The sequence below is a fragment of the Schistocerca gregaria genome, chromosome 4, assembly GCF_023897955.1.
Source record: "Schistocerca gregaria isolate iqSchGreg1 chromosome 4, iqSchGreg1.2, whole genome shotgun sequence".
In the NCBI taxonomy this organism is placed as follows: Eukaryota; Metazoa; Arthropoda; class Insecta; order Orthoptera; family Acrididae; genus Schistocerca; species Schistocerca gregaria.
The window spans coordinates 222,763,704-222,777,003 of NC_064923.1; the positions used below are offsets into that span (position 1 = coordinate 222,763,704).

At 43.2% G+C, this 13,300-nt stretch overlaps 1 protein-coding gene across 1 annotated transcript; it reads right to left on the reverse strand.

Annotated features, from left to right (window-relative positions):
* Positions 1–915: 915 nt before the first annotated feature.
* On the reverse strand, positions 916–12,985 carry LOC126267985 (keratin, type I cytoskeletal 10-like). Its single transcript, XM_049973332.1, has 2 exons — positions 12,879–12,985; positions 916–1,318 (listed from the first exon to the last, which is right to left on the reverse strand). Exons 1-2 carry the CDS (start codon positions 12,891–12,893, stop codon positions 1,094–1,096), a joined length of 240 nt encoding a protein of 79 aa, XP_049829289.1. The 5' UTR covers positions 12,894–12,985; the 3' UTR covers positions 916–1,093.
* Between the last annotated feature and the right edge of the window lie 315 nt (positions 12,986–13,300).

Here is a 13,300-nt window from a genome sequence, read left to right on the forward strand (position 1 = left end):
CCTCCACCAGCTTGAACAATCCCCTGCTAACATGCAGGTTCCATGGATTCAAGAGTTAGTCGACTAAGGCACTGAGCTCTCCATTCTGCTGTTACAACTTCCCTAATGATAACCTGACAACACAACACTCTCCATGTCCTTTTATTCTGAGGGGGTTCCTTCCCCCCCCCCCCCCCCCCCTGTTCTGACTTTTGCTGGTCAATCCCACATTATCTGGTGGTGTTCGGATACTTTTGATCGGATTGTGGATGCCATTTCTAATAATTGTATTGTATTGTATGTTAACTGGGGGCCTAGAAACGAGGGAGAGGCTCCGTCCCTGCCGCAGCCGCAATGGTCCACACCCCCACGACGACTACCGCAGTCCACTTCACCCCTCCGCCACCCCACACCGAACCCAGGGTTATTGTGCGGTTCGGCCCTCAGTGGACCCCCCCCCCCCCCCCGAGAATGTCTCACACCTGAAGAGTGCTTGGTAAAGTAATGGTGGCGTACGCGTACGTGGAGAACTTGTTTATGCAGGTGTCGCCGACATAGTGTAGCTGACGCGGAATAAGGGGAGCCAGCCCGCATTCCCAGTGGCAGATGGAAAACCGCCGAACTATCCACAGAGTGGGTGGCTCACCGGACCTTGACACAAGTCCGCCGGGCGGATTCGTGCCGGCGACCAGGATCTCTTTCCCGCCCGGAAATCCGTGAGTGTTTCTAATAATAGTATAGCATGCTACCACAACAGGATAAGATGGATTTATACTTCTGAATTGCTGAACACTGACAGGTAAACACAGGATACCTATTCTTGCTTGTGGACGCTTCATCACAGGTTCAAAACAAGTGCACGCGACTCCAGATAACACAATGCATTCGGGGCATTTAGAGTACATTCAAAAGATAATTGAGGATAAATAAAACTGGTTAAACTAACAACTGAAGCTTTATTGTAGTACTGGAAAATTGATTTCGGTCATTATTACAGTGTATCCAAAATTTAAAGAAGGCTTTACGGATTGGAAGGAAAAGGGGACACGGATAGATGTACGAGCTGTGTGATCTGGAGCCGTTGCAGGGGCCGTGGTCGGAGTGAGACGTCAGCCTAGGCGTGGTGGTCGTGGCCGCTGGCGCCGCCGTGGTGTCCCGAGTGGTCGCCGCCGCTGCCGCCCCCGGTGCTGCCGCCGTCGCTGCCGCCGCCCCCGCGGCTGGTGACGCCGCCGCTGCTGCCCCCTTCACTGCCGCCGCCGGTGCTGTCGTCGCCCACGTGTCCCGGCTCGTGGTGACCCTGGACCAGGGCCAACACCACCAGCACGCCGGCCAGCACCACCTGGTGGACACGAAAGCAGGCAACTCTCTCACTTTGCTGTCCACACTCCTGAATCCTGATTTCCTATCTATGGCCATTTTATACGGGAAATGTATTCGCAGTATGAACCACCATCGACTGTATATTGGAACGACGAAAATTAAAATTTGTGCCAGACCGCGAGTGGATCCCAGGTTTCTCGTTTTATGCGAATGGACGCCCTCATTGCTTCGGCTATCCGTGCACAATCGCGGTCAGACCCGAACTTCAATATGTCGTCGTCCATGCGTCATAACCTGCACTCGTACGTTACGTGTATTACTCTCCAGGAAGGACATACTTGTTTAGAGACGGGGGCCTGGTATTAGCGAATAATTACGAAATAGCAGTGCCTCCTTCAAATGGTTCAAATGGCTCTGAGCACTATGGGAATTAATATCTGAGGCCATCAGTCCCCTAGAACTTAGAACTACTTAAACCTAACTAAGGACATCACACACATCTATGCCCGAGGCAGGATTCGAACCTGCGACCGTAGCGGTCGCGCGATTCTAAACTGAAGTGCCTACATCCGCTCGGACACAACGGCCGGCGATGCAGTGTTCCTTCGGACATGTATCCATTTCATATGATCATTTTGCCAGAGGTGAGTGAAACAAAAATTTTCATCGGTCTTTACAAAACGTGGACGATATCTTGATAGTTTTATTATCTACCAGCATTCGATTGTTGATATTTAATATCCCGTCAAGATATAGACAGAATTATAAATGGTAGAAGCTGACCTCAAGGAAGACGAGTTTGGGTCCTAGAGAAATCTAGACACACGCGAGGTCATACTGACCCTACGTTTAGGCCGGCCTCTGCTGCTCCTCGGTCGCAGGTTCAAATCCTGCCTCGGGCATGGATGTGTGTGAGGTTAGTTAGGTTTAAGTAGTTCTAAGATCTAGGGGACTGATGACCTCAGAAGTTAAGTCCCATAGTCCTCAGAGCCACTTAAACGATTTTGATCCCTACGTTTATCTTAGAAAAAGAGACTGAACAAAATGAAACTTACGATCACAGCATTTGTAGGTCTGGAGGAAAAATAGAGTGACTGGAATACACACTTTGAAATTTTGAGGGAAGCAGGTGTAAAATACTGCGAGCAAAAAGCTCTGTGCAACTTCTAGGGATACCAGGCAGCATTTATAACAGAGGACAAAAGGGGAGAAATAGCCGTGAAAGGAGTCAGTTATCAGTTAATATTCAGTAATAAGAAATAAAAACTTAATAGTTTTCGGGTGACATGTAATTCAAAAGAGGTTATGAGGTGAAAGACGAAAGAAGTAAAACAAAGGTAATGGAATGGTGTGGACTTAAATCAGGTGGTGGGGAGTACATTAGTTTATGGAATCAGATTCTAAAAGTAGTGGATGAGTTTTGCCGTTTTGGCAGCGAAGTAACTGACGATGCCAAAATAGAGAGGATATAAAATGCAGACTGGCAACTGGAAGAAAAGCATATTTGCAAATGAGAAATTTAGTAACATCAAATACAAATTCAAATGTTATGAAGTCTTTCCTGAACTTTTTACTGCAATGTGATACCACAGAAGAATGATGGAGATTAGTAGGTCTGCATGCATCATCGGGGACTCCGGACATCGTGACAAAGGCGTCACATCTAAAGTACTGTATAGTCGTAGACTGCGGGCGTCTGCCATTTTGGATCCTTCGGGCTTCTCTCCATACATTTACTGCAGCTTTTTATGTAGCGCTTGTTGCTATGGAAGAGAGCTCAACTACCTCATACCCTGATAAAAAAAAAGAAAAAAGAAACGTAGCCGAAACACGTCGAAAAATAACTTTTATGGAAGACGATAAATCCCAGTGTTCGTGTTACTGTCAGCAACAGCGACAGTGATAAATTTCGCAGTTCCTGTTACGTCTGCGAGCTCAGACACTTAGTGTTGTAAGTAGTCCATTTACAATCTTCAGCAATAGTAACAGAAAAATGTAGCCTACGTGTTGTGTACATAGTTCCGCGTAGTCACTGCGTACACAACTTTCCCAATAGAGCGCGCCCCGCTAAGCACAACAGCGCAGGCCCAGCGCTCGTCCGTCTCTGCACTACAAGATGGCGCTGACTTAGAGACAGACCAAATTCTGCTTCCGCCGATCCGCGTATTGATATGTAACGCAGCCAGTGAGATTACTGCTAACGTAGAACCTTTTCTCCTCGCAGATCACACTCGCGCAATGATACCTGAACGCTCGAGGTATTATAACGAGTGTAGAGACCTCCTATTAGTCAGTCTGCATTAGTCTATAGTCAAGTTTCAGTATGCGCCTAATAAGATTATCATATTCCTGTACATAGCCATGAAGAGGAATGTATAGACACTTTGTCAATTATCAGAGATATGTGAGAATAAGATTAACGTACCAAGACCAAAGGAACTTCAGATTGTCAATTGTAAATAGCATCAAGAATCCAGTTAAGTAATTATATGATAGTTATTATTTTAATAAATATGTGTGAAAATTAATGAAGTTCTGTTTAAAGTTGGTCACAATCAATCTGCTACTCTAAGCGTGCAAGTGACATTTCTATCGTCTGACCTAACGGCAGAAGATAAACACGCCACGATAAGACCATGAGACATATTGCTGACACTCGCCTACTTCGTTAGAGCGACAAGTCAAATAATCTGATGGTGTGTGTACCAAAGCTCTTACAGTACGCACACCACACTACATTAACTATGATACATCGTTCTTACAAGGAAGAGACAAAGTTTCAGAGTTAACAAAAACTCTGCAGTAGCATTCTTTAACGAAATTTAAAAGGAACTAGCTCAACCAAACCATTTAGCACCACGGAACTCATGCTTCTGCGGTACCAGGGTTTGTTTACGAGTACAAATTAAAAGTTCATCTCCTTTAAGAAACCTTATTACTGTAGTTCTGTAAGCTCTAATTTATTGCTGTGACAGATTCGCAACTTTTTTTGATAACTGTGTAGTAATATTATTGTATTTTTGTGTAGTAATTTTTTCTGACTTAGAGTATTACATGAAACATGAAAGGACGCTCTGGTGAGTCAAAATCTCATGCCCAGATGTTTATTTGCGAGTTGCTGCGCCTATGCAACATCGATTGCAGCTGGATTCGGCTGGCCCTTGGCAGGTGGGCCGGTGGTTTGTGAGTGCAGAGCTGGTCTCCCTTAAAGTCCGAGATTTGTTCCGTCGGGTCCAAATCAAGTGAAATTGGTGACCAAGACGTAAATGTGAGTTCGGTGTTACGCTCCTTGAGACTACTGGAGGTCGGTTTCAGCCTTGTAACTTGGACGGTTATGCTGCGGGAAGACGTCGACAATGATGGGGTGCAGGTGAACCGCAATAATGTTCACGGAGTCCACAGCTGTCACCGTGCTTTCGATTTCTACCAGTGGTCTGATCAACGTCCAAGCGAATGTCCTCAACCGCACGATACAGCCCCTTGCTGTCAGCGATGCGACGCATGTTTCGAACAGCCGATCGCCTGATGACATATTCGGATACGACAATCGACCTAGTGTAACAAGAAACTTGATTCACCCCAGCGTATATTGATTTACTGTCCAATCGCGGTGACCTCACTCCCACTGCAATCGTAATTGACGACAACATGGAAACACGTAGCGATCATGTGTTGTTGAGCCACATTTTCGACAATTTACGGTTAACGGTGTGCTCCGAAACTTGCCTTCTCCAGCAATATTCCTCCTGAAGTGCTCTACGGAACCAGGCGCAACTACTGGTTCCCTGTTGTACTGGGTGAGGCTTATTAATGTCCGCATACAGCAGACCAGGTTCACCGTTCCCTGGGCGCTCATTTACAGACGTTGGGCCACAACAGTTTGTATTTTGTCAAAGTCTCTTGTGTGAATAAATTTATCCATTTTTGGTGTGCATCATGTCTGTAAGGATGTAGAAGCTTATCTCACTAGGGGTAAGATAGATACTGCCTACAGGAAAATTAAAGAGACCTTTGGAGAGAAGAGAACCACGTGTATGAATATCAAGAGCTCAGATGGCAACCCAGTTCTAAGCAAAGAAGGGAAGGCAGAAAGGTGGAAGGAGTATATAGAAGGTTTATACAAGGGTGATGTACTTGAGGACAATATTATGGAAATGGAAGAGGATGTAGATGAAGACGAAATGGGAGATACGATACTGCGTGAAGAGTTTGACAGAGCACTGAAAGACCTGAGTCGAAACAAGGCCCCCGGAGTAGACAACATTCCATTAGAACTACTGACGGCCTTGGGAGAGCCAGTCATGACAAAACTCTACCAGCTGGTGAGCAAGATGTATGAGACAGGCGAAATACCCTCAGACTTCAAGAAGAATATAATAATTCCAATCCCAAAGAAAGCAGGTGCTGACAGATGTGAGAATTACCGAACTATCAGTTTAATAAGTCACAGCTGCAAAATACTAACGCGAATTCTTTACAGACGAATGGAAAAACTGGTAGATGAGGACCTCGGGGAGGATCAGTTTGGATTCCGTCGAAATGTTGGAACACGTGAGGCAATACTGACCTTACGACTTATCTTAGAAGAAAGATTAAGGAAAGGCAAACCTACGTTTCTAGCATTTGTAGACTTAGAGAAAGCTTTTGACAATGTTGACTGGAATACTCTTTTTCAAATTCTAAAGGTGGCAGGGGTAAAATACAGGGAGCGAAAGGCTATTTACAATTTGTACAGAAGCCAGATGGCAGTCATAAAAGTCGAGGGGCATGAAAGGGAAGCAGTGGTTGGGAAAGGAGTGAGACAGGGTTGTAGCCTCTCCCCGATGTTATTCAATCTGTATATTGAGCAAGCAGTAAAGGAAACAAAAGAAAAATTCGGAGTAGGTATTAAAATTCATGGAGACGAAGTAAAAACTTTGAGGTTCGCCGATGACATTGTAATTCTGTCAGAGACGGCAAAGGACTTGGAAGAGCAGTTGAACGGAATGGACAGTGTCTTGAAAGGAGGATATAAGATGAACATCAACAAAAGCAAAACGAGGATAATGGAATGTAGTCAAATTAAATCGGGTGATGCTGAGGTAATTAGATTAGGAAATGAGACACTTAAAGTAGTAAAGGAGTTTCGCTATTTAGGAAGTAAAATAACTGATGATGGTCGAAGTAGAGAGGATATAAAATGTAGACTAGCAATGGCAAGGAAAGCGTTTCTGAAGAAGAGAAATTTGTTAACATCGAATATAGATTTATGTATCAGGAAGTCGTTTCTGAAAGTATTTGTTTGGAGTGTAGCCATGTATGGAAGTGAAACATGGACAATAACTAGTTTGGACAAGAAGAGAATAGAAGCTTTCGAAATGTGGTGCTACAGAAGAATACTGAAGATAAGGTGGATAGATCACGTAACTAATGAGGAGGTATTGAATAGGATTGGGGAGAAGAGAAGTTTGTGGCACAACTTGACTAGAAGAAGGGATCGGTTGGTAGGACATGTTTTGAGGCATCAAGGGATCACAAATTTAGCGTTGGAGGGCAGCGTGGAGTGTAAAAATCGTAGAGGGAGACCGAGAGATAAGTACACTAAGCAGATTCAGAAGGATGTAGGTTGCAGTAGGTACTGGGAGATGAAGCAGCTTGCACAGGATAGAGTAGCATGGAGAGCTGCATCAAACCAGTCTCAGGACTGAAGACAACAACAACATGTCTAGAATGATCCCCGACCGTCTCTGTTCCGCTTACATAATTTCCTTACTGCGGCAGGCATCAGTGAAATGAGCATTAAATGAAAATTATCTCCCGACAAACGTATAATCCAAACATGAAACATCCTTGATTGACAGGTGACACCGCACACTTGCATTATTCTATTACTGTGTAGTTGATAAGCTCACTGGACAAAAAATTAGTCAGCCCACTGCGCACGCACAAACGAATCGATATGCGTTTACAGAATGCTCAGGGATCACATCAAGTGCTCAAGCGCGCCTGCGCTGCCTCAGCGTGAGCGTAAAGCAGTAGTGATCAGTGAGACATTTACGTTTCCAGCGCACATTTTAGGTACATATGGGTGAATTTAAGGACGTGACAGAATGTCAAAAATGGAAAGTCGTATTGGTCGTGCTTATACAGCGTGTGATGTTGCTGGATTTGTCGGTTTTTCGCCGCAAAAAAAACTATTCAACGTGTCTACGAGCAGTGGTGTAACACACATGACCACAAAATATGACGTCGGAATTGTGATCGAAAAAAGATCCTGTCTGAGACGGACGGGAAATGCGTTTCATGGCTTGTGAAACAAAATCGCTTACAAATCCGACAGGAATTGATGCAGGCAGTGAATGAAGGTCCATCCCAACTTGTTATCTAGAGAACATTGGGACTAGAGCTGCATGCAATGAACGGTTTGAGTCCGTCACCACGTAAGAACCCACTGCTCACTCCCATTTACAAACACAATAACAGCAAAGTTCGTTGGGATTGAAGAATACGTGACCGGTTTTCTGAACACTCCCCCACCCTATTACATCTCGATTGGCCTGCAGAATCATCTGCCTATAGAAAATCTGCGGGTCATATTGGAACAGTGGGTAAAACGCCGACACCACCGTCCCAGCAGTTTGGTGGAATTGCGAGATCAGATCCGCCAGCGTATGGCTTAACCTGGATTTGACGCAATTGCATAACATTGAGGACTCACTTCCTCACCAAATCGAGGCAGTCCAGCTGGGGATAAATAATATATTAAGAGATGCTTGTAATGATTTTTCTAGCGGTGACAAATGTTTTGTCCAGGGAGCTTATGTGAACTATCTACAGATAATTGTGTGTAGGTTCTGTGCTTTCTGCAATCATCTACAACAAACAATGGTTCATGCGAATATGGCACGTAGTACCTGCAGTTGGGATTGCTCATTCTAGCACAGAAACATCTGCAAAAAAAAGCAACGATTAAAAAAATTGACGCGTTAAGAATCTGACCTCACAGTATTACGGAACAACTTTGGTCACGAATTTGTACTAGTTAAAACTCTCTGTTCATGATATCTCGACAGCGAATCTAAAATATTAAGATGATTTACATCAATGCATAAAAACTGCTCTTCCTGCATCTCTCATCAGAAAATGTGTAAAGTAACGTCTTCTTCTGGTCAAAAAAGTGCAGGCGCAATCGCAGTACTGTGGTGATATTCCAGTGGAATCACTCGGCAATACGACTGCGTAACACGACCTGTGTTAAAATACACGTGTTACGGGGTGACCAGTAATATCGGACGAGTCACGTCACGCGACTGTAGGCAATCACGAACTTAAAACGGTGAAAAGGAGAGGGTTAACAGATAGCTATACGTTCGATACATAGACTTTGTCACTTAAGGCAGGTCGTTAGACTGCTGCAGGAAATAACCTGGTCCGGCGGCTGGATCGGCAGTTTGAATATTGTCGGTGAAGTATCTATACGCCGATTCTCAATTACAACAGCTCATCTCGACTTTAGATTCGATCTCTTATTGTGTGTGTCACGACGAAAATTATTTAGCCTTACTTCATTGATTCTGGTCCAAGCTCATGTTACTTGAGGTCGTAACGTTGTCTCTACCGCGTCTTCGGCCATCGGCATAGAGTTGACTTCTGCTTGCAAACTACGTGCTAGGCGTAATGATCTGAGTGGTTCGTGTCAAGCTACGATACAAAATTACGTATTATTCTTCAATTCTTTCTTTCGAAGTTTTCCTTTGACTGGTTTGAAGCCATACATCATATCCCTCATCTGCCCTACTCTCTTCATTTCCATTTACCTGCTAGAAATAACATTCTCGACAATCTTCTGCACAAAGTCTAATCTACATTGGCGCCTGAACTCTACTGTTCCTTTCAGTATTAACCTAAGTACTTATTAATGTACTAATAAAGATCTCGATAACAAACCCATTTACCTAGTTTCCCTCTGAATTTGTTATACTATTTTGATACCCTACTCAATTCGTGTCTTATTTCGCCAACTGCATTAAAAAGGTACACAAATGAGTGATAATTTTTATTCTGTTTTAGCGTTTATTACTAACTTGAATTCGCGAAAGAGGTAGAGAATATACAAAACGACTTTGCGCTATTTTTCATGGGTTTATTAAGTCAGATCTAGAACGTAGAGAAATGCTCAGATAAACTTATGTGGAAGATGTGGACACGCCTGGAATAGTCAAGAATCAAATTAGTTCACGCACTGAACATTTAGCGTGACGGTACGTAGATGAACGAGGACATAGGCGGGGTTTACGGACACCATTTTTGCTGTATCTCGTCCTGCAATAGAACATTAGAAGGAAGATGGTAACACAAAACTGATCTATCTTGTATGGTCCGTCCTTAACCAACCAGCTTCAGATTTTACGGGATGTCAACTATTTTGCTAAAACGAATACCCAGACATTACATGGAAGTCCGAAATTTCATTAACCATAGCATTTTTGTCCTCACGTCCTTATATTTAATTTTAACACATACTGCATCATCATGTAACGTACACCTAAAACTATTGATCTTAACAATAATGCTAAGCAATACATTACATAATCTGTCCACATAACAAAATTTTTCCTTTCGTTAAGTGCCTCAGTTAGGGTGCCTCAGGTAAGTGTTCCTAAATGACAGTCTGTAGCTGAACTCAGACTTCTACTTCTTTAAAATGCGGGTGGCCCCCGCTGTTATTGCTTGCATATTCATTACATTATCGTCGTCCGATGTGCCCTTGGTTTTCATACGTTCCTTCACGTTTGACGCAGTTTCAACAGCTCCATAGCCTTAGTGATATGAACCTGCTTGTTTCAGTCGAAAATATTTTTCGTATGTCTGATAGTGATTATTACGTTTAAGAGCAGTATGGCGCCATTTGTCGCCCGAGCAGAAAGAAAATTTCCCTAGGTCTCCAATCTCCTGCGAAAATTCACCTAATGAACCGATGTTTAACTAAACACTCTAAAATATACCTTCACTTAAATTGCGCGTGACTGGCCGTGGGGGACATACGACGCAATTCAGTTGTTACTGGCAGCAGTAGATTAATCACAAGTATTTGGCTTCTGTTCAATAATTACCGATTTGTAAGATTTGGGAGGTAGTTCCAGCACAAAATCTAAAGCGTAATGTAATTCATATAAAGAGATAAGATGGGAAAACACTGCACAGGCAGTAATGGCTCTGAGCACTATGGGACTCAGCTGCTGTGGTCATTAGTCTCCTAGAACTTAGAACTACTTAAACCTAACTAACCTAAGGACATCACACACATCCATGCCCGAGGAAGGATTCGAACCTGCGACCGTAGCAGTCGCACGGTTCCGGACTGCGCGCCTAGAACCGCGAGACCACCGCGGCCGGCAGGCACTAATACAGTGAAAGTTATACGAGAGTAGGTATGAAAATGTTATCCAACTACGGTATCCACTGCGCACATTAGTGTCTTCCAGTATCCTTGCAAAACTGTTGGTTACGCAAGTTCTGTTTACTTTACATATTCGCGTTACCGGAAAGCAATGAAAGTACCCACTCAGAAACCTTGAGAGCTGCATTCTAAGTACGTGTAACCTGTCATGTCAAGGGCAGAAGGTGCACGAGATTGCCTCGTCCGACATCTCGAACATGAAATGCACGTAGCGTAAGCCTGATATAGCAACATTCGTCGGAGTATAACGTTCTACCATGCTGAATGAGCCTTAACTTTTAGGTGCAGTTCACTGATACGAGTGGACAGTCATTTGCATGTTTGTCTTTATTATCAGCAAAATTTATCAAAAAATTATACTATGTTTGTAAATTCACAGTCAACTTTCGTTTCGTGCCTCATGCATCTTAAGCAATTTGCTGTTGAGGACGAAAAGTATAGCGGCATAACTTGATATTTCTCGAACATCATTTATTTCTAGCAGTGCCGCTCAGATGGTCTAGTGCTCTTAGAATGCCAGGTACGTCACATTAATTTTGAGTTTTACTGCCCAAGGATAACCATTGGCCTCAGGAAGAAATTTACCCTTTTCTGAAGAAGGGAAATAAAGGAAATAACAAAAATTTATAAGAACATATAGCATCGTTTACTGGTTTTTAACTCGACTGTTTCGATTCCGGTAGATGGTAAGATATAAAAACCGTGAAGTGTGTCGAACTCTAAGAATAGTTTGATATATATCGTCGAAATACCATAGGGAAATTAAATGAAACGTATAAAAGAGCAATTAAATTCTGAGGCACCTTACATAAGCTGCGGTAGGTGTATAAGTGGATATAAGACTATTAAAACCATAGCAGTAGGTTACTGCGTTTTATTTCTAACAAAGAAGATTAATATCTATTTCATAAGAGTTTTGACTTTATCACGTAACAGAGAATCGCATACAAAAGATCTAGAAAGAGGTTTAGAAACAGAGACTGGTTGGTAGTTCGTGATTCTGAAAATTATCGGTACAGAATTTCTTGCTCTATCACAGCCACCAAACTTTTCAGAACATACAGAATACAGACATTGGTTCTATTTAAGCGGTTTGTACATTCCTTAATTTTGACACGGGAAATCTACGTCAAAATATGAGATAACAGGTTGAATTTTGCATCCAGATGGGTTGAGAAAGAAATTTTAAGTAAGAAATTTGTGAGCTTCGGACAAGTGACGAAAGAAACATGGCACGAAAATGTAATAATTCTTGACATGTCCAGTCAGTTCCACAAGAAAGTGTACGCCGTTATTTGTAGGAAATAAGACAATATAAGTATACGTTTACATGAAAACACATGTTATTACTAATTGCGCAATTACCTAAAAGTTAATCCAATCGCCGCCATTATAGCTTGGCAGCTTTTTGGAATGCTTTTCAGGAGCTTTACTGCGTATTCTCTCGGTATCTCCATATCATCCTGATTTTATATTACAGCTGCTTCAAAGTACATATTGGCCTTCCTTTAAGTTTCATGTTAATGTACGACCAAACCTTTGCGATCGGATTTGCATCTGGAGACATTGCGCCAATCCATGTTGGGCACTCCATTGTCTTGTTTCCATGCTGTACAGAAAGGCAGCACCAGTTTGCCTCGTTCGAACGAAATAACGTCTTATCGGACCTCATAAGGCATTTTTGATAAATACTGCCAATATCTCAGCGTTTAAATTGGTTGTACATAAGTGTAAATAGCCAAAACCACGTTTAGAGAAACATCCCCAACCATGCACTTTTACTGGGTGTTTGACTGTTCGTTGAAGCAACCCTTCACGCTTCGTACACCAGGTTTTTGAAAGAGGAGACCAGGCCCTTTGGATGATTTACAAGAAACAATGCCTCGTGACGCTTCACGTATTTTGCACTCCTTTTAAATTGCAACCGGCAACACGAAACACTGTTGACCTATACGCTGTGCAATTACAGATTCGATACCACTACCGGAGATGTTGCTGCTGACATTACATTATGGTGTACACTTTCTTGTGGAACTGACTGTATGTTCAAGATACATTTCAAAGCTAAACTTTCAGCTCTCACTTTGACTCATGAGAGGCATCGTGTAGCAGTTCGCAGTAGTATTGCAAGGACACTTACCAAGTACTTGTTCATGTCGGTAGTAGTCTGCTGTCACTTGCCTCTTGCAATGAAGCCAACTGTAGCAGTGAGCGGAGCTACCGCCCCTTTTATAGGAGGCAGGCGCTCGATGTTGGCCGGAAGGTATATGCAGGAAAGGAGGGGACGAACTACCCAACAGCTAGAACATTCACAATTACGACCCACTGCACGTCGTCCACGCTATGGCGCTTCTCGGAAGGCGACCGTGAACAGGGAAATATGATCTCCAAGGGCATCTCTTGCCCCGCCCTTGAAGCGGGGAGTCCCCGGTCAAGCGCGATGTGATGTCTGTGTACGTCTTTTTAAGGTTAGGTTATGTCAGGCACTGCTCTAAACCATCGAGGTTAAAAGTGGAATTTAGGTCGTGGATGCATCAAATTCAATATAAAATATTTGTAGAG